Here is an 18,071-nt window from a genome sequence, read left to right on the forward strand (position 1 = left end):
GGTTACCGGCATCGCCGTCACCATGGTAAAATCTCCTTTAGGAGCAGCTTCCTCTCTACATCTTCCGGCCAGCGTTTTGTATTGCGTTACACGACACTCCGGTGTCTTTTCAGCAAAGCCAAGGGGGGTTCGGCAGACACAGGGTATGGAGGAGCTGTCGGTGTCACCGCGGCTCTGGCCGTAGCCACTGCCAGCAGCGAGATCTCTCACACCGAGGGGACAGACGCAGCCGTTTCTTTTCCTGGTGTTAATGATGGGTATAAAGTGGGCTGTACCTCTGGATCTGTGAAATCAGGATCGTGAGGATTGTCTGATTCTCCAGAGACTGTTTCATACACATTTTGCTCCTTCACATCCACCAAGGTGTTAACAGGAGCGGATGCCCCAGATTGCAAATACTCCTCTGCGGGCTGGAGCGCAGAGTGCTGTAAACAACCCTCCACGTTGCTCCTAGGTTTTGTATTTCCTCCCCCACTTCCGCCCAGATCTTCGCATCGTAGGTCCCTGATAGAGGGAACCAGGCGCAGGCGTCTGATCCGTGCTAACAACTGCACCAACTCCACTGAGTGAACCTTAGAGCCTTGTTCACGCAATAAATGCTGTCATACTTCAGCGTAGAGCTCGTGCTCTTGGGGACCAGCCTGTCCCAGTCTGCTGGGTCACTACGTGCGGCTTCACCTAACGCGAGAGCCTTGTCTTCCATCGCAGCCCTACCGGGCGCTCCAAATTTCGGCCGTCCACCACTTTCACCACGAATCTGTCTTTGTCACGGCGATGCCAGGGGAGAGCGCGAACGCAGTCCCCCACTACCACAAATTATGCAGTCGAGTTTCCCGCATTTGGGGAAATCGCAGGGGTCAGCACACCCGGAGTGCAGGGGATGAGCCTCGCCCTGGGAAAACCACCTGCGTGATCATGGTGTCTCCCCTGCCAGGTAAGTATGCCCCGGCCTCCGCACCGCACCGCCCCACGCCGCCGCACGCACACTCAGCACACGGTTTCTTGGAGCGGGTGTCTCCCGTCATCCCGCGCGGTGCTCGATCTGCATGGCCCCGCCCCGCTCTGGCTGGCCCCGCCCCCTGCTCCCCTCCGTCCCGGCTCCGGTACCCAGCCAGCACCCCCGAGCCACGGCAGCGGGGCCCCGGACGCACCGTGCGGGAGCTGGAACCGTGCCGGTGGCACCCGGCTCCCGTCGGCCTCCCGCGGCCGGTGGCGGGCAGCGGCCACACAACCGGGAGCGGTGACGTCCCCACGGCCTTGTGCAGGCGCACGGGGGGGCTCCAGCCCAGGCCTCTTCTCTCCGGGGGGCTCCAGCCCGGGCCTCTTCTCTCCGGGGGTTCCCCGCTGCGTTGGTTGGATCTTGCCGACACGTTGCGGCCCCGGCTCACACCGGTGCGGAGGCGGGTGAGGGGCCGTGAGGTGCCCGCCGGGTCACCGCCACGTTGCCCCGTTGAGGCTTTGTGATGGACAGAGCTTGTAGGGCTCCAACAGCCCGGCTGGAGGAGGGCCTGGGGGCAGAGCTTTCCCTGTATTAATAAATTGATCTTAATTATTGTTGTTATTATTAGTTAGTTGGTGTCATTTCACCTTAATTTACTCCAAGGGATTCACGATCTCGTTGCGCCCAGGTGGTACCAGACGCTAACGGAGGGATGACAGGCACCTCCAGGTGCTCTTCCACAAGCACAGATCTACCCAAACTGAGCAAGCGCCATCACGGAGCTGTTCCTGGGGGTTATTTACCTCACCTTGCAGATACGCTGTGTGACAGGGGAGACAGACACCGTCTGAGTTTCAGACTGGGAAGCCCGGAGCCTCCCTTTAGGGATCTGATGACCAGTTCCAGCAGGAAACGCAGACGCTCTCTCCTGGGCATTGGTAGCGTGTGTTCAAAGAGGTGATCGAGGGCCCGCAGCTACTCCCTGGGCCAGTCCTGCAGATTCGGGTTTGAGCAGAGCTGGGCTGGCCATCAGCCATGCGCTTGACGTAGACTCTGTGGTGCAGGAGGACCCATGGGGATGTTGTCCCGCTGAGGCCCGGTGGCACCGGCTAGCCAGGAAGGGTCCTGGTCCCCTCAGACCCATCTCACGTCAGGAGGTGCCAGCCTTTCGGGCGCAGCCCCCGGCCTGTGTGGGCCCCGCTGCTACAGAAGGAAGTGTCTGCTGTGCCCGGCCTGTTCTCTTCTGTCTGCCTGAAGATGCTCCACCGACCTCCCCGTCCCGGGAGGTACAAACCCCCTCACGCTGTGCAACACGTCTCTGAGCCAAAGCGCCTGGAAGGGCAGAGAGCCCGCCCGGCCCTGGGCGCTCCCGAGCAGGCAGCGCCCGTTGGGGCAGCGAGGTGCTCAGCCTGCTGCCGGGAACGGGAGCGCGCTTTGCTGGCCGCCTCCCCTGCCCTCGCCGACGGTCACAAACTCCTCGGGGGTCGCCCCCTCGCATCTGAGGTTTTACATTCGGCTCTTCCAACGTCGCTTTCCCTGAAGGACGTGCACACCCCGATCCAGTTCAGCGCTCTCGGTGTCTCCGCTGCCATCAGCAGTGCTGGGCACGCCGGTTCCGGTTCTGCTCAACCTGCGGCCGACGGTGCGCGGAGCGCCCGACGGCAGCCCGAGGACCCGAGGGAACAGCGGCCCCGAAATTTCCAGAACGACATCATGCAAAACAGACTGACTGCCTTCAGATTCTTGCTCTGTCTTTGTCACGGCGATGCCAGGGGAGAGCGCGAACGCAGTCCCCCACTACCACAAATTATGCAGTCGAGTTTCCCGCATTTGGGGAAATCGCAGGGGTCAGCACACCCGGAGTGCAGGGGATGAGCCTCGCCCTGGGAAAACCACCTGCGTGATCATGGTGTCTCCCCTGCCAGGTAAGTATGCCCCTGCCTGCGCACCGCACCGCCCCACGCCGCCGCACGCACACTCAGCTCACGGTGGCTCGCAGCGTGACTCTCCCGTCATCCCGCGCGGTGCCTCATCTGCATGGCCCCGCCCCGTCGGCTCGCATCAGCTGCGCGGGCAGCGGCGCGATTTGCATGGCCCCGCCCCGCGCGCTCTCTGTCCCGGCCCCGCAAAGAGCCCGCCGCACCCCCCCGCTCACCGCGGTCGGGCTGCGGGCCGGCCCCCCAGAGCGGCCTGGGGGGTCCCGCACCGCCCCCCGCCCACACCCCGGGAAGGACTCGGACAGACACACGCACAGGACGCTGCGGGCTTTATTCACCGGCAGACCCCGGGACGCAGAGCCCCGCAGAGCCCCCAGCCCCGGAGCCCCCGGAGCCCCCAGCCCCGGGCCGGGCCTCTGCCGCAGCCCCTCCCCGCTCAGGGGCTCTTGGCTTTCCGGCGCTGGGTGCCCCACAGCAGGAGGGCCAGCGCCAGGGTGACGGTGCCCAGGATCCCGCAGAAGAGCGGCCCCGGGAACGCGCCCTGCGAGGAGGCAGCAGTGAGTGGCGCTGCCCCCCCCCACCCCGCGGGGCCACCGGGACACGGGGCCGCCGTCCCGCGGGCGCTCACCTCGCGCAGGCACTTGTAGCCGTGGAAGGGGCTCTCGCAGAGGCATGCCACGAGGCCGGGGCCGTCCGGGGCACACGCGGCGTTCTCAGGGCACAGCCAGGCTGGCGGAGCACAGCGGGGGGGTCACGGCGCCAGCCCCCGCCCGCCAGCCCCGGGGACACGTCCCCCAGCCCCCCGCCGTACCGAGCTCCCCGGAGCCGTTGCAGGGGTTCCTCTGGCCCTGGCAGAGCCGGCTGCCCCCGCGTGTCGTCACCTCCTCCCAGGCGCTGCTCCCGCCCGGGCACTCGAGCGCCGGCGGCACCGCGCTGGGGAGCGGAGCTCAGCACCGGGCCCCGCGGCGGCCCCCGCGCCCCCCGCCCCGCTACTCACAGGCACCGCAGGTGGGTGAAGCCCAGAAAGGAGCCGTCGGGGAGGGCTCTCAGCGGGTTCTCCGTCAGGTCCCTGCCAACACACGCCGGGCACGTGGGCCCCCGCCCGCTGCCGCGCCAGCGGCTCACAAACAGCACCGGCCCCCGCACGGCCCCGGGGCGTCCCCGTGTGGGGCAGGAGGGCTGGGGAACAGGGCGGGGGTCCCCTCGGTGCACCACATCGCTGCTGGGGCCCTCCCCGGCAGGGACACCGGCCCTGCGGGAGGGGACGATGGAGAGCGGCTTGTGTCCCCCGGGCACGGGGTGCGTGGGGACAGCGGGGCACGGGGGGACAGGGCCACGGTGGGGATGGGGACCAGCAAGGCAGGGCCCGTTGTGGGGTACCCGCCCCAGACCCCTCGCGGCGTGCGGAGGAGCACGAGGGGGCGCGAGGACTCACACGACGACGGCGGCCGCGGCCTCGGCCAGCCCCGGGGGGAGGCCGCGCAGGGAGCACTCGCTCAGGTCCAGCCTGGGAGGGGGCGGCCGTTGGGGCAGCGTGCCCGGCACCCCCCCCCCGATCCTGCGTGCCCCCCGCCCACGCACGCCCCCCTGCCCCCCGCCTGCCCCCCAGCACCCCCCCTGTGCCAGACACCCCCCGCACCCACCCCGAGCACCATCCACCCATGTGGCCCCCGACACCCTCCATGCACCCCCCCGTGCCCCCCCACCCCCTGCCCGTGCCCCCCCGTCCCCCCGCCCCGTACCCCAGCAGACGCTCCGGGCGGGCGCCCCGTTCCCGGCAGCAGCGCCCCTCGCTCTCGGTGCCGGCCCGGGACGCGCAGTACCGGGCCACGACGGAAGCGTTCCGCAGCGGCCCCGGGCAGTACCCGCACACCTGTGGCGGGGGGGGGGTGTGGTTCGGCGGGGCACCGGCACCCCCCCCGGGCATCCCCGGACACACCCCGGAGCCCGGGCAACCCCCACACCGGGCACTCCCGGACCCCCAGGCCCCTTCCCGGAGCTCCCCGCACCGGGCACCCCCCGACCACCGGCGCCCCCTGAGCCCCGGCATCTCTCAACCCGGGCACCCCTCGAACACTCCGGTCCCGCGCACCCCCCGGTGCGGGCACCCCCGAGCCGCCGCACCCCCCCGGTCCCGGTCCCGACCCCCCCCTCCGCCGCTCACGGCCGCGCCGCCGGCGGCCCCGGGCAGCAGCAGCAGGAGGAGGACGGTGAAGGCGCCCATAGCCCCGCACGCCCCCTCCGCCCCCCCACGCCGGGCTCTTCCGGGACCGCCCCGCTCCGCCGGACACGCCCGGTGCGAGGGCGCCCCCTGGCGGGCACAGCGGGGGCCCCGGGAGGCGCGGGGTGGCTGCGGGGCGGCTGCGGGGCGGCTGCGGGGCGGCACCCCCCCCCCTTCCCCTCCCCCGGGCCCGGGCACACTCCGTCCCCCCGCGGCCGGGGGCTGCCGGGGCGCGGTGACCCGCCCGGGGCAGCGGAGCGGGGCGGCCCCACGTAGGGCCGGTGACGCCATCGGGGCGCGCGGTGGCGGCGGCGGGAGGGCGGCCGTGACGTCATCAGGGCGCGCCGGTGGCGGGCAGGGCGGCACGTGCGCCGGGCTCTGCCGCGCCGGTGAGTGTCGCACCGGGGCCCCCCCCGAGCACCGCCCGCCCCGGCCACACGCCGGGCTGGGGCTCGTGCTGCGGCCGCCCGCCCCGCCCGGCCCTCGGCCGGCACCGGGGAGCCGGCGCTGCGGCCGGGTCACTGGGGACAGCGGAGTCGGGGGGACCGGGGCGTCCAGGCCTCGGGCTGGCGGCACCGGGGACCCCGGGAGGGGCAGCAGGGCCGTGGCGTAGGGGCACCGGGGCTGGGCAGCGGCGCTTCGAGCGGGGTCACCGAGGGCACGGGGAGACAAGGGCGTGTGAGGCGGGGGACGGGAGGGCCGGGCACCAGGCGGGTCACCGGGGACGGGGCAGCACGGCAGGGGACACCGGGGGAGCGGGGCCACAGCCCGGGGACACGGAGCACCCAGGGGCCGGGGGAGCAGGGACTGGGGCCGGGGATGAGTTTTGGGGGGTGGGGACTTGGGCCGGGGACACGGGGAGGTCCGGGGGGGCGGCGGGGACACGGGGAGCTCGGGGGAGGGGGCAGCGGGGACACGGGGGGGTCAGGGGAGGGGACAGCGGGGACACGTGGGGGTCACTGAGGGGCAGGGAGGGGGCCTTGGGCTGGGGGACGCCAAGGCTGAAGGCAGCGGGGCCAGCGAGGGGCCGCAGCGGTGCCGGGGAGCCTTGGGCTGCGGTGCCGTGGGGCGGCCGTGCCGTGGGGCGGCCGTCGGGGACCAGCCCAGCGCCGCCCGCCCCGTGTTTAGCCTGCGCGGTGGAATGCGGTGCGGTGACCTTGGACCCTCCCTGGGATCTGTGCCGCGGGTGGCACGGGGCCGGTGGCAGCGAGGCGGGAGGCGCTGCCCTCTCACCCCCTTCCCGCGGGGCCCCGTGCCAGCGCCGCCGCCCCAGTCCCCCGGCCCCCGCGGCGGGCAGGCCCGGGCGAGCGGTGCCGGGCGCAGGGGGGCCAGGAGGGGCCCAGGCTAATCCCCCCCGGCACGCCGCGGGCAGGCATTCCTGCGGGGATCACGGCGGGCGCCGCGCCAGCCCCCTGCCTGCCCCCCGCCACCGCCAGCCTGGCTCCGGCCTCCGTGTGCCCCGCAGAGCCCCGGACGCTGCCCCGCCGGTACAGCGGCGCGGGGTCCCTCCGCATCCTGCGCCCACCGTGCCCGCAGCCCCCGCCTCTCCTGGCTCCTGCTCCCGCAGCCCTGTGCCTGCTGGCGGGGCAGAGGGGTGGTCTCTGCTCGTACCCCCTCCCTGCCCCGCTCCTGGGGCTGCCCGGCCGCCCCTCCTGCTCTGCAGGGCTGGGGTGGGGGCAGAGGCTCGGGGGGCCCTGGGGGTGAGCGGGGCAGGGGGGTGCCAGCGCCAGCAGCGCCTCGGGCATCTGCTCCGTCTGGCCGCTGCCCGGAGCCTCTGGGGCCGGTGGTCCCTCTCTGTCCGTCTGTCTGTCCCCAGCTGTGTGGGGTGCGTGTCATGGGGGTCGTCCTGCCCAACCCCTGCTCAGCTGGGCCAGGGCGCCGGGACCCCTCCTGCGCCCCTTCGGGCTGGGCTCCGCTGCCCGGTGGTGGGCCCTGCGGGGCTGGGGGCTGCCGGCAGGGCTGGCCCCGCAGGGTGGGCCGGTGTGGGGGCAGCTGGTTGGGCTGTGCCGGCCCCGGGGGCGGCTGGCCGGCGCCAGGGCGGTTCTGCTGGGCTTGGCCGGGCTCTCGCACCCGGGGCGGCTCTGCGGGGCTCGGCGGGGCTGTCCTGCACCGGGGGCGGTTGTGTTGGGTTTGGCCGCGCCGGGCCGGTTCTGGCGGGGCTGCGTGGGGCTGGCCGGGCCGGTGCTGCCGGGGTGGGACTGTTTTTCCAGCCGTGGCCTCCGTGCTCCTTGGAAGAGGCGCCCGTTTGCCTTGGCGGGGGCAGCCCCGGGGGTGGGCGCCGCGGTGCCGAGCCCAGCCCAGAGGGAGGAGGAGGAGGGTTAAGGGGACGGTCCCTCCAGCCTGGGGCCCTTGAGGCTGAGGAGCCGGCCAAGGTCCCCGCAGTGGCCCGTGGAGCTCCCGGCGCTGACGCCCGTCCCTTCGTGCAGCTCCGGGTGCCGGGGGGATGCCGGCCTGGACCCGCTGCCGGCGCCCATGAGGCCGGCGGGGCGCAGCCGGGGCAGCGGCGGCTCCGGCGGGGCAGCGGCAGGCGCTCGCCATGGAGTTCACGGTCATCGACTACAGCATCTTCGCGCTGCTGCTGGTGCTGTCGTCGGCCATCGGGCTCTTCTACGCGCTGAGCGGGGACCGGCAGCGCACGGTGCAGGAGTTCCTCCTGGCCAACCGCAACATGGGCTTCTTGCCCGTCGCCCTCTCCCTGCTGGCCACCTTCCAGTCGGCCGTGGCCATCCTGGGCGTGCCGGCCGAGATCTACCGCTTCGGCACCGAGTACTGGTTCCTCGGCTGCTCCTACCTCCTGGGGCTGCTCATCCCGGCCCACGTCTTCATCCCCGTCTTCTACCGCCTGCGCATCACCAGCAGCTACGAGGTGAGCGGGGCCGGGGGGCACATATGGAGCCTGGTGGGGCACGTATGGAGCCCAGCGCCCGGTGGGACGTGCAGGCAGGTGCCTGGCCTCGGGGGGACGAGCTGGCAGTGCCCGGTGGGGTTTTGGCTCCGGGTCCCTCCCTGCCCCGTGACCCCTCGTCCTGTCCCCCGCCCATCCCCGTGGCTGCCCCGGGCAGCGCTGGCCGGCCCGGTGGCAGCTGGGGCAGGGCTGCCTGTCCCCCCCTCCGCTTCCCCGCTGCCGTGAGGGGGACACGGGGACGTCCCCCCTGCTCAGGACCCCGTGTCTCCCCCGCAGTACCTGGAGCTGCGCTTCAACAAGACGGTGCGGGTCTGCGGCACCATCACCTTCATCTTCCAGATGGTGAGTGGGGCGGGGGGCTGGGGGGGGCACGGGGGGGGCTGCGCGGGGCTGCAGCGCTGCTCTCCCCGCAGGTCATCTACATGGGGGTGGTGCTGTACGCGCCCGCGCTGGCCCTCAACGCCGGTAAGGGGGGACGGGAGCGGGGGGGGGTGACACCGGGAGCCCCGTCCTGCACGGGGGGCTGCCCCCCCCCCCGCCCCTCCTTAACGGCCTCCGCTGCTCCCAGTGACGGGCTTTGACCTCTGGAGCGCGGTGCTCACCATGGGGCTGGTCTGCACGCTGTACACCACGCTGGTGAGTCCCGGGGGCCAGGGGGTGGTGCCCCATGGGGGGCTGTGGGGTGCCCCACAGGCCAGGGGCCACGGTGACGGGCGCCGTGCCTCCGCAGGGCGGGCTGAAGGCCGTCATCTGGACCGACGTGTTCCAGACGCTGGTGATGTTCGCGGGGCAGCTGGCCGTGATCGTGGTGGGCGCGCGGCGGGTGGGCGGCATGGCCCGCGTCTGGCGCCTGGCCGAGCGCGAGGGCAAGATCTCCGGCATCGAGTGAGTGGCCCGGCCCCGCTGCCCCCCTTGCCGGTACCGGTGGGGTGCCCGGTGCCGTGACCCCCGCGCCCCCCTGCCCAGCCTGGACCCCGACCCCTTCGAGCGGCACACCTTCTGGACGCTGGCCGTGGGCGGCGTGTTCATGATGCTGTCGCTGTACGGCGTGAACCAGGCGCAGGTGCAGCGGTACCTGAGCGCCCGCAGCGAGCGCGAGGCCAAGCTGTGAGTGGGGACGGGGACGGGGGGGGGGGGGTCCCGCGGACGGGTCCCCGCCGCCCCCCCCCCCGCCGCCTCTGACGCCCGCCCGGCGCCCGCAGCTCCTGCTACGCCGTCTTCCCCTGCCAGCAGATCGTCCTCTGCCTCAGCTGCCTCACTGGCCTCGTCATGTTCGTCTACGACCGGGAGCACCCGCTGGCGCCCGCCCAGCGCCCCGGCTCCTCCGACCAGGTGGGCGCCCGGGCCCCCTTGCCCCCCTCCCCGCAGCCCGCGGGGCCGGACCCCGCTCCCCGGCCCCCCCGGCGCTGACCCCCCCCCCTGCCCCAGCTGGTGCTGTACTTCGTGATGGACGTGCTGCAGGACCTGCCGGGGCTGCCCGGGCTCTTCGTCGCCTGCCTCTTCAGCGGGTCCCTGAGGTGAGCGGGGGGCCGGCGGGGCTGGGGGGGGTCCAGCCGAGCCCCCTCCCACTCCCTCTCCTCCCCAGCACCATCTCCTCCGCCTTCAACTCGCTGGCCACGGTGACCATGGAGGACCTGGTGCGGCCGCACTGCCCCGGGCTGTCGGAGGCGCGGGCCACGCTGCTCTCCAAGCTGCTGGGTGAGGAGGGGGCTGCGGGGGGGGGGGGCTGGCGCCGGGGGGTGTCCCCAGCACCGCCGTGACCCCCGCGCCTCTCCCCAGCTCTGGGTTACGGACTGCTCTGCCTGGGGATGGCCTACGTGTCCTCCATGCTGGGCCCCGTGCTGCAGGTAGGGCGGGGGGACCCCCCCCCTCCGGCACCCAGCGGGGGCACGGGGACCCCCCCTCCGGCACCCAGCCGGGGCACGGGGCCGGCGCTGAGGGCCGTGTCCCCGCAGGCGGCCATCAGCATCTTCGGCATGGTGGGGGGCCCGCTCCTGGGGCTCTTCTGCCTCGGCATGTTCTTCCCCTGCGCCAACCCCACGGTGAGTGCGTGCCCCCCGCCCGCCCGGGGGCTCGGACCCTGCGGGGGGGCAGCGCCAGGGGGATCCGCGCCCGGCCGGGGGTCAGCGCCCTCCCTGTCCCCGGCGCAGGGGGCCGTCGTGGGGCTGCTGGCGGGCCTGGCCATGGCCTTCTGGGTGGGCATCGGCAGCCTGCTGCGTGGCACGGGGGGGGCCCCCCCGCCCAACGGCACCGCGCTCCCCGCCACGGGCAACCTCACCGCCGCCCTCGCCACCACCCTGCTGGCCCCCACGGTGGCCCCCCAGAGGTGAGCGGGACGGGGGCGGGGGGGCTCGGCACCGGGGTGCTGCGGGACAGGGGGTGCTGCTCCATGCCCCCCGCCCCACGTCGCCCCCCTGACCCCCGTCTCCCCCAGCCCCAGGGGGCTGCAGCGGTTTTACAGCCTCTCCTACATGTGGTACAGCGCCCACAACTCCACCACCGTCATCCTGGTGGGGCTCCTGGTCAGCCTGCTCACCGGTGAGTGCGGGGGGGCGGCCGGCGCCGAGACCCCCCGCTCCCCGCTCACCCCCAGCTCTGCCCCCAGGCCCCACACCGGCCGCGGCCGTGGACCCCCGCACCATCTACCCGGTGCTGCCTCGCCTGCTCTGCTGCCTGCCCCCCAAGTACCGGCAGCGGCTCTGCTGCGGGGGGGGCTGCCCTGCCCAGGTGAGGGGCCCCAGCACCCGGGGGGGTGGGCATGGGGTCGGTGCCCCCCTCCCCGTGCTCCCACTGCCCCCCCCCCCCCCGCTCTGTCCCCGCAGGACACCGGCCACGCGGACGCCGCGGTGAAGAGCAATGGGGTGCCCAACGGCCTGGCCCCCCCCGGCCCCGGGCGGCGCGAGGAGGAGGAGGGGCAGGGGTACATCCGCGCGGCCGGGGCCCCCGCCTACGCCCTGCAGGAGACCTCCTTCTGACCCCGGGGGGGCCCAGGGGGCAGGGACCCCCCCCCGGGGAGCACCGGGGGGGCTGGGGGGCTGCACCCCCTCCCGGGGCAGCGTGGGGTGCCCCCGCCTGCGCCCGCACTGGGCTGGCCCCGAGCCCCCCAGCTGCCGGCCCGCGCCCCCCGCCCAGGGGGGCTCTGGGACCACGGGGGTGTCACAGCGGTGCCCTCTGCCCCCCGGGGCAGGACGCGGGGGTGCCCCCGGCCTGGCCACGTGCCTTCCCGCACCGCTCCGGGCCGGGGGCTGCCCGGACCCCCCCGGGCGCCGAGCGCCCCCCCAGCCCCCCTCTCTGTGTTCATTGTCCCCCCCCAATAAACGGTTCTGGAGCGCAGGTGTCGGGGAGCCCCGGGCCCAGCCCCGCACGCAGCCCCCTCCCCGCGGGGACACGGGACCCCCATCTCCCAGCGCAGCGGGGGGGCCCCGCAGCCCCCCGGGAGCGGCAGCCGCGCCAGCCGGGGAGATTTATGGCGGCGGCCTTGGCCTTGGCCCCGTTCCCGCGGCGCGGGGCCGGTGGGGGGCCCAGTGGGGGGGTGCAGCGGGGGGGGCGCAGGGTGGGGGGCCCGTCCCACAGCCCCCGGTGCGGCCCAGGCAGGAGGTGGGCGGTGGGTGCTCGCTGCAGGTTTATTGCTGCGGGGGGGCCGGGCAGCCCCCAGACCCGCGGGCGGTGTGGGGCCTGCGCCCCCCACACCCGTCCTGCCCGCCCCAGGGTCCCGGCCCGCTGCCCACGGACCCCCGTGCAGGATGGGGGTGCGGATCCCCTTGGCACCGGCCCCCCCCCCCGGGGCACGGCCTCCTGCGCTAGGGCGGGGAGCAGGCGTGGGGGCTGCCGTGGGCACCCCGGGGGTCAGGGGGGGCCGTCCCCCCTTGCCAGCCCGCTGCCCCCCAGGCCCGTGTGCTCCTGGCGGCTGGTGGCTGCGGCTGCCCCGGGGGGGTCAGCACCGGGTGCCCCCCAAGGGCCGGCGTAGAGGCGGGAGCGCATCGGCCACTTCTGCAAGAGAGGGAGAGGGGTCGGGGCTGGGGGGGCTGGCAGGGTGCCCCCTTGTCCTGCTGCGCCCGGTGCCCCACACCTGGGGATGGGGGGACCCCAGGGACTGGCTGTCGGTGGGCACGGGGCCGCTGGGGACCCCAGGGGCCGGCTGTCGGTGGGCACGGGGCTGCTGGGGACCCCAGGGACTGGCTGTGGGTGGGCACGGGGCCGCTGGGGACCCCAGGGGACAGCTGTCGGTGGGCACGGGGCCGCTGGGGACCCCAGGGTGGAGGGGCTGCAAGCCAAGGGACTGGCTGCTGGCATTTACGGGGGATAACGGGAGACCCCCGGGCGCCGGACCCCGAGGCAGGGGCGCCCTGGGCCTCACCTTCACGGGGTGCAGGAGCGGGTGTCTGCGGAGGGTCGGCGGGGGCCCGCGGCCCAGCGCGTGGCTGAGGTGGGCGATGTAGCTGGTGGCCAGGACGAGGACGTCGAGCTTGGAGAGCTTGGTGCCGGGGGGCACGGCGGGCAGGGCCGCCTGCAGCGCCAGGAAGGCACGGCGCAGCGCCCGCACCCGGCCCCGCTCCCGCGCCGCGTTCGGGGGGCACGGCGGCCCCGGGGGGCCCTGCGGCGAGAGCGGGGCTGAGCCGAGGCCGGCGCCGGCACCCCAACGGGATGGGGACAGCGCCCGTCCTCTGCGATGCCACCTGTCCCCTGGGGAGCCGGGTGGCCCCAGGTCTGGGACCCATGGGGTCTCTGTGCCCTCACAGCTGCCATGGCGCAGCCGTGCCCCCCTGCCCGCACCCCGCTGGGCTCAGTCCTGCCCACACCCTGCACCAGAGCAGGCTGTGCTGTCACTGCCTGGCCAGCACCCCCTCCCCGGCAGCCCCCCAGCACCCCCGGGCACCCCCGTGGCATCGGCTCTGGCACAGCAGAGTGAGGGGGCACGGGACGAGGGCCGGCAGGCACGTCCCCGGGGGTCCCCTCTGCGCCCACCCGTGGGGTCCTGCTCCCACGCCCGGTGGCTCCTTACCTGTCCTGCTGCCGGGGGGGTCCCCGGGTCGCCAGGGTGTGCAGACAAGAGCCCCAGGGTCCTGCCTGTGCCCGTTCCCCGGCAGCGCCGGGCGGCTCGCGGGGGGCTGCGGGCCCCTCTCCTCCCCCGGGGGCCGGGGGCAGCGGTGGCGCGGGGGCAGCTGCGCTTGGTGGCCGGCCCCCCTGCGCACCCCGTGCCGTGCTCGGCCATGCCGGGCGCGCCAGGCAGATCCCCCCCACGCTCTGCCCGTGCCTCAGCCCCACGAAGCGCCGTGGGTCGGGGCGCCCCGGGGAGTGCCGCTGCGTCCCCCCGCCACCTCCCGGCACGGCCCCGTCTGGGCGGGCGGCTCGCCTCCCCCTCCTTGGCACCGCGGGATGAGCAGGAGGATACGGGCTGTCCCAGACGGAGCCTCCCCCGGCCCGCGGCCGCCCGTGGGAGCCCCGCTCGCCCCACGGCCCGGCCCCAGCGCTGTGGCCACCCACGGGAGCTGCCGAGCCCCGGGCAGGGCTCTGTGGGCACCCACGTGGGGTCACAGCGTGGCCCAGCCCCACGCCCGAGGCACATGGGATGGGTGCCCGGTGCTGGCGTGGTGCGGGGGCAGCGATGGGCCCACCCCATGGGGGGCTCCGGCACCCACTGCCCCCTGGCACAGCCCAGGGGGGCCCTTGGGGGCCGTGTTGGTGCTGGAGGGGCAGAGCCGGGGCAGGGCTGGGGTGGGCGCACAAACCTGGCTGGTGGCCGGGCCCAAGGAGTTAACGGAGTTAAATCCAGTTGGTGGTCGGTCACCAGTGGTGTTCCCAGGGCTCAGTGCTGGGGCCAGTTCTGTTCAATGTCTTTATCAATGATGGGGACGAGGGGATCGAGGGCACCCTCAGTGAGTTCGCAGATGACACCAGGTTGAGTGGGAGTGTTGATGTGCTGGAGGGCAGGAGGCTGTGCAGAGGGGTCTGGGCAGGCTGGAGCGATGGGCTGAGGCCACTGTGTGAGGGGCAACAAGGGCAAGGGCCGGGTCCTGCCCTTGGGGCACAACAATCTTGACAGGCTGGAGAGCTGCGCCTGTGCGAACCGCATGGAGTTCAACAAGGCCAAGGGCAAGGTCTTGCCCGTGGGTCAGGGCAATGCCAAGCATAAACACAGGCTGGGTGGAGAATGGATGGAGAGCAGCCCTGAGGAGAAGGGCTTGGGGGTGATGGGTGACGAGAAGCTCACCATGAGCCGGCAACGTGCGCTGGCAGCCCAGAAAGCCACCCGTGTCCTGGGCTGCATCCCCAGCAGCGTGGCCAGCAGGGCGAGGGAGGGGATTCTGCCCCTCTGCTCCGCTCTCGGGAGACCCCCCTGCAGTGCTGCGTCCAGCTCTGGGGCCCCCAACAGAAGAAGGACACGGAGCTGTTGGAGCGAGTCCAGAGGAGGCCACGGAGATGCTCAGAGGGCTGGAGCCCCTCTGCTCTGGAGACAGGCTGAGAGAGCTGGGGCTGTTCAGCCTGGAGAAGAGAAGGCTCCGGGGAGACCTTCTAGCACCTTCCAGTGCCTGAAGGGGCTACAGGAAAGCTGGAGAGGGGCTTTTGACAAGGGCATGGAGTGACAGGACGAGGGGGAACGGTTTTAAACGGAAAGAGGGGAGATTGAGATGAGATATTAGGAGGAAATTCTTGGCTGTGAGGGTGGTGAGAGCCTGGCCCAGGTTGCCCAGAGCAGCTGTGGCTGCCCCCTCCCTGGCAGTGTTCAAGGGCAGGTTGGATGGGGCTGGGAGCAACCTGGTCTGGTGGAAGGTGTCCCTGCCCGTGGCAGGGGGTTGGAACTGGATGGGCTTTAAGGTCCCTTCAACCCAAACCTCCCCGGGTACGATCGCGGCGCTTCACGGCCCTCAAGAGCGCGCAACGACCCCGCCGCCCCCCGCCCGCCCTCCACACTGCGCATGCGCCGCGTACGCGGCGCATGCGCAGTGTGGAGGGCGGGCGGGAGGGGCGGAGCTTGTTGCGACAGCGGGGCGTGACCAAGCCGTCAGTGGGCGGGCATTGATGACGTGACGGTGACGTAACGACGCGCTGACGTACGCTGCGGCGTAACCATGGCGCCCAGGCGACCGGCCGAGCTGTACCGGGCCCCGTTCCCGCTTTACACCGTCCGCCTTCACCCGAGGCGACCCCTCGCCATCACCGCCGGCGGCGGAGGTGCCGCCAAGACCGGTATCCGGAACGGCGTGGTGAGGCGGGGGGAGACGGGGGGGTCTCGGAGGGGGAGGCCGAGGCCTAGTAGGCCGCAGGCTCGGTGTGACCGGGGAGGGCCGTGGCTCGGGGGCTGACGCCGACCCCCGCCGGTCCCCGCAGCACTTCCTGCAGCTGGAGCAGATCGGGGGGCAGCTCAGCGCTTCCCTGCTCCACTCGCACGACACCGAGACCCGCGCCACCATGACCATGGCGCTGGCCGACGACATCATCGCCGCGGGGCAGGACGCCACCTGCCACATCCTCCGCTTCAGCCTGCAGGCGCCCGAGGCCAAGAGAGGCTCCGCCGGACGGAACGGTGAGGCCCCGCTCTGGCCCGGGGGGTGGTCGGTGTGACAGCGCCTGCCCTGGGTGCCGTGGGGGCCTGGGTGGTCTGTGGGGTGCTTCGGAGATGGGGCAGTGCCCTGGACCCCCCCTGCTCCGTGCCTGCCCTGGACCCCCCAGTGCCTGCCCTGGACCCCCCAGTGCCTGCCCTGGACCCCCCCTGTGCCTGCCCTGGACCCCCCCTGTGCCTGCCCTGGACCCCCCTGTGCCTGCCGGGTCGCTGGAGCTGTGTCAGGGCTCAGTGTCATCTCCCCCACCGCAGGCAGTGGGGAGAAGGGGCCGCGGAAGCGGAAGGGCCCCAGCCCGGCCGGGCAGGGCGACACGCTGAGCCAGACGAGCGAGGTGACAGTGGAGAGCCTGCACAGCGTCCGCACGGATTTCAGCCCCGACGCCCTGCAGAAGGCCGTCCGCTTCAACGCTGACTGCTCCCTGCTCGTCACCGGCGGTGCCGACGGCTTCCTCCGCCTCTGGGAGGTAGGCGTGGGGGGAGCTGAGGCCAGGCATGGCCGTGGGTCTGGTGGGGGAAGGCCAGGCCGCGGCTGTGTAACACTGTGTCTTCCTGACACCTTCCCCGGGCGACCCCGGGTGCTGTGCCCGGAGGGGCCTGGGGCTGCCGTGGGGCCCTGACGCCTGCTCTGCCCCTGCAGTTCCCCAGCATGAAGAAGACGCTGGAGTTCAAAGCCCACGACGGCGAGATCGAAGACATCGCGCTGGGCCCCGACAACAAGGTGGGCGTCGGGCGGCCCCCCGGCCCCGCGGGCAGAGCCGTCCTTGGACGCCCGTGGTCTCTGCGCAGGTGGTGACGGCGGGACGGGACTTCCAGTGCTGCGTGTGGCAGCGGGACCAGCTGGTGACGGGGCTGCGCTGGAACGAGAACCTGCCCGGCATCCCCGACAAGGCTTACCGCTACCAGGCCTGCCGGTGAGGGCCGGGGCGGGCGGGCGGGGGGCTGGGAACGGCACCGGGCCCCCGTCAGAGCCCCGGGTGAAGGGGGCGGCGGTGCTGCCACAGGCCCCGATGCCCCCCCCTGCTCTCCGGGGCAGGTTCGGGGCCGTGGAGGACAGCGCCGGGGCGCTGCGGCTCTACACGGTGCAGGTGCCCCACAAGCGGGAGCGCCGCCCCCCGCCCTGCTACCTCACCAAGTGGGACGGGAGGAGCTTCCTGCCGCTGCTGACGCGGCCCTGCGGCGCCGAGGTGGTCTCCTGCCTCTCCGTCAGGTACCCGGGGCCGGGTGGGCGTGGGGCGAGGGGCCGCGCCAGCCCCCCCTCACTGTCCTCCCCCCCGCAGCGACTCGGGCACCTTCCTGGGGCTGGGCATGGTGACGGGCTCCGTCGCCATCCACATCGCCTTCTCGCTGCAGGTGAGCAGGGGGGTGGCTGTGGGGTATGAGGGGCGTGGGGGCAGCCCCACTGCCCCCCCCCGGGGCCAGCTCACCCCCGCTGCCCCCCCGCAGAGGCTGTACTACGTGAAGGAGGCGCACGGCATCGTGGTGACGGACGTGGCCTTCGTCCCCGAGAGCCGGCGCGGGCGGGAGCTGCTGGCGGGCAACGAGGCCGCCCTGCTCAGCGTGGCCGTGGACAGCCGCTGCAAGCTGCACCTGCTGCCCAGCCGCCGTGGGTGCCGCGGGGCGGGGGTGCCCCCCGTGCCCCCACCGGGGCTGCCCCTGCCTGTGCAGCGGGGGCCGGGGGCCGCAGCCCCCCTCCTCACCCCGCTCTCCTCCGCAGGCTCCCTCCCCGTCTGGCTGCTGCTGCTGCTCTGTGCCGGGCTCATCGTGGCCACCATCCTGCTGCTGCAGCTTGCCTTCCCGGGCTTCCTGTAGGCCCCGGTGCCAGGACGGACCCCCCCGTGCCAGGACGGACCCCCCCGTGCCAGGACGGACTCCCCGGTGCCAGGACGGACCCCCCGGTGCCCGGACAGGCACCCCAGGCTCGCCGCCCGCCCCCAAGCAGACTGTGAAGCAGAGGCGGGACCAGCCCTGGCCCCGCTGGCGCTCGGGGCGCGGCCGAGGGTCCCGGGCGCCACGGGGGGGCTGTGGCGGCCGCGGCGCGGGGCTGGCCCCGGACAGGGGGGGGGGTCCCGCCGCCCCGCTGCCGCCATTAAAGCTGGAGGGCCAAGGCCGCGCTGTCCCGTGGGTGCTGGGGGGGTCGGGGGGGCTCAGCCCCGCCTGCAGCACGTGCGCCACCGCCCCCGCCTCCCCGCTCGCCCCCCCGCGCCTGCGGCCAGCGCCGGGCCCGCTCGGTGGCCCCCGGGACGGGGGGGTCGGGGTCCCGCAGCCCCGGCGGCTGCGTGGGACCGGATGGCCACGTCCCCTCGGGGTGCCCACGCCCCCGGGGCTGGCCCGGTCCCGTTGGCCCCGCCCCCGAGCGGGTGCGCGTGGCGCCGGCGGCCATCTTTGAACCGGGCACCGGGTGCCGGTTAACCCCTGCGCTGCCGGCGGGGCGCGGCCGGAGCGGCCCCGGGGCTCGGCGGGTGGGGGATGAACCCCCCCGCCCCGGGCAGGGCACGACGTAGCGAGCG

The 18,071-nt window shown here is 73.9% G+C and overlaps 3 protein-coding genes and 2 non-coding genes across 7 annotated transcripts; 2 read left to right on the top strand and 3 right to left on the bottom strand.

Annotated features, from left to right (window-relative positions):
- Positions 1 to 778: 778 nt before the first annotated feature.
- On the bottom strand, positions 779 to 942 carry LOC137672693 (U1 spliceosomal RNA). The gene has a single exon (XR_011049609.1). It is a non-coding gene; the product is annotated as a U1 spliceosomal RNA (small nuclear RNA).
- Positions 943 to 2,709: 1,767 nt separating this feature from the next.
- Positions 2,710 to 2,873, bottom strand: LOC137672696 (U1 spliceosomal RNA). The gene has a single exon (XR_011049610.1). It is a non-coding gene; the product is annotated as a U1 spliceosomal RNA (small nuclear RNA).
- A 316-nt stretch (positions 2,874 to 3,189) lies between these two features.
- ATRAID (all-trans retinoic acid induced differentiation factor) lies at positions 3,190 to 5,289 on the bottom strand. 2 transcript variants are annotated; one of them, XM_068409677.1, is made up of 7 exons: positions 5,042 to 5,256; positions 4,620 to 4,750; positions 4,313 to 4,384; positions 3,875 to 3,946; positions 3,689 to 3,810; positions 3,506 to 3,606; positions 3,190 to 3,418 (listed from the first exon to the last, which is right to left on the bottom strand). In XM_068409677.1, exons 1-7 carry the CDS (start codon positions 5,099 to 5,101, stop codon positions 3,314 to 3,316), a joined length of 663 nt encoding a protein of 220 aa, XP_068265778.1. In that variant the 5' UTR covers positions 5,102 to 5,256; the 3' UTR covers positions 3,190 to 3,313. The 2 variants fall into 2 exon arrangements, with proteins under 2 accessions (XP_068265778.1, XP_068265786.1); XM_068409685.1 differs by lacking the exon at positions 4,313 to 4,384 and having other exon boundaries at positions 5,042 to 5,289.
- A 2,344-nt stretch (positions 5,290 to 7,633) lies between these two features.
- Positions 7,634 to 11,067, top strand: SLC5A6 (solute carrier family 5 member 6). Its single transcript, XM_068403506.1, has 15 exons — positions 7,634 to 7,964; positions 8,280 to 8,345; positions 8,417 to 8,468; positions 8,572 to 8,639; positions 8,734 to 8,888; positions 8,970 to 9,110; positions 9,206 to 9,335; positions 9,432 to 9,520; positions 9,589 to 9,701; positions 9,783 to 9,850; positions 9,959 to 10,045; positions 10,154 to 10,329; positions 10,438 to 10,541; positions 10,609 to 10,730; positions 10,826 to 11,067. Exons 1-15 carry the CDS (start codon positions 7,635 to 7,637, stop codon positions 10,976 to 10,978), a joined length of 1,854 nt encoding a protein of 617 aa, XP_068259607.1. The 5' UTR covers position 7,634; the 3' UTR covers positions 10,979 to 11,067.
- A 3,991-nt stretch (positions 11,068 to 15,058) lies between these two features.
- PREB (prolactin regulatory element binding) lies at positions 15,059 to 17,592 on the top strand. Of its 2 annotated transcripts, none has more exons than XM_068403470.1 (9): positions 15,059 to 15,208; positions 15,333 to 15,528; positions 15,817 to 16,028; positions 16,202 to 16,282; positions 16,351 to 16,475; positions 16,598 to 16,771; positions 16,842 to 16,914; positions 17,008 to 17,167; positions 17,279 to 17,592. In XM_068403470.1, exons 1-9 carry the CDS (start codon positions 15,074 to 15,076, stop codon positions 17,371 to 17,373), a joined length of 1,251 nt encoding a protein of 416 aa, XP_068259571.1. In that variant the 5' UTR covers positions 15,059 to 15,073; the 3' UTR covers positions 17,374 to 17,592. The 2 variants fall into 2 exon arrangements, with proteins under 2 accessions (XP_068259571.1, XP_068259581.1); XM_068403480.1 differs by having other exon boundaries at positions 15,145 to 15,191.
- The last annotated feature ends 479 nt before the right edge of the window (positions 17,593 to 18,071 follow it).

Source organism: Nyctibius grandis, chromosome 1 (genome assembly GCF_013368605.1).
Source record: "Nyctibius grandis isolate bNycGra1 chromosome 1, bNycGra1.pri, whole genome shotgun sequence".
Classification (NCBI taxonomy): Eukaryota; Metazoa; Chordata; class Aves; order Nyctibiiformes; family Nyctibiidae; genus Nyctibius; species Nyctibius grandis.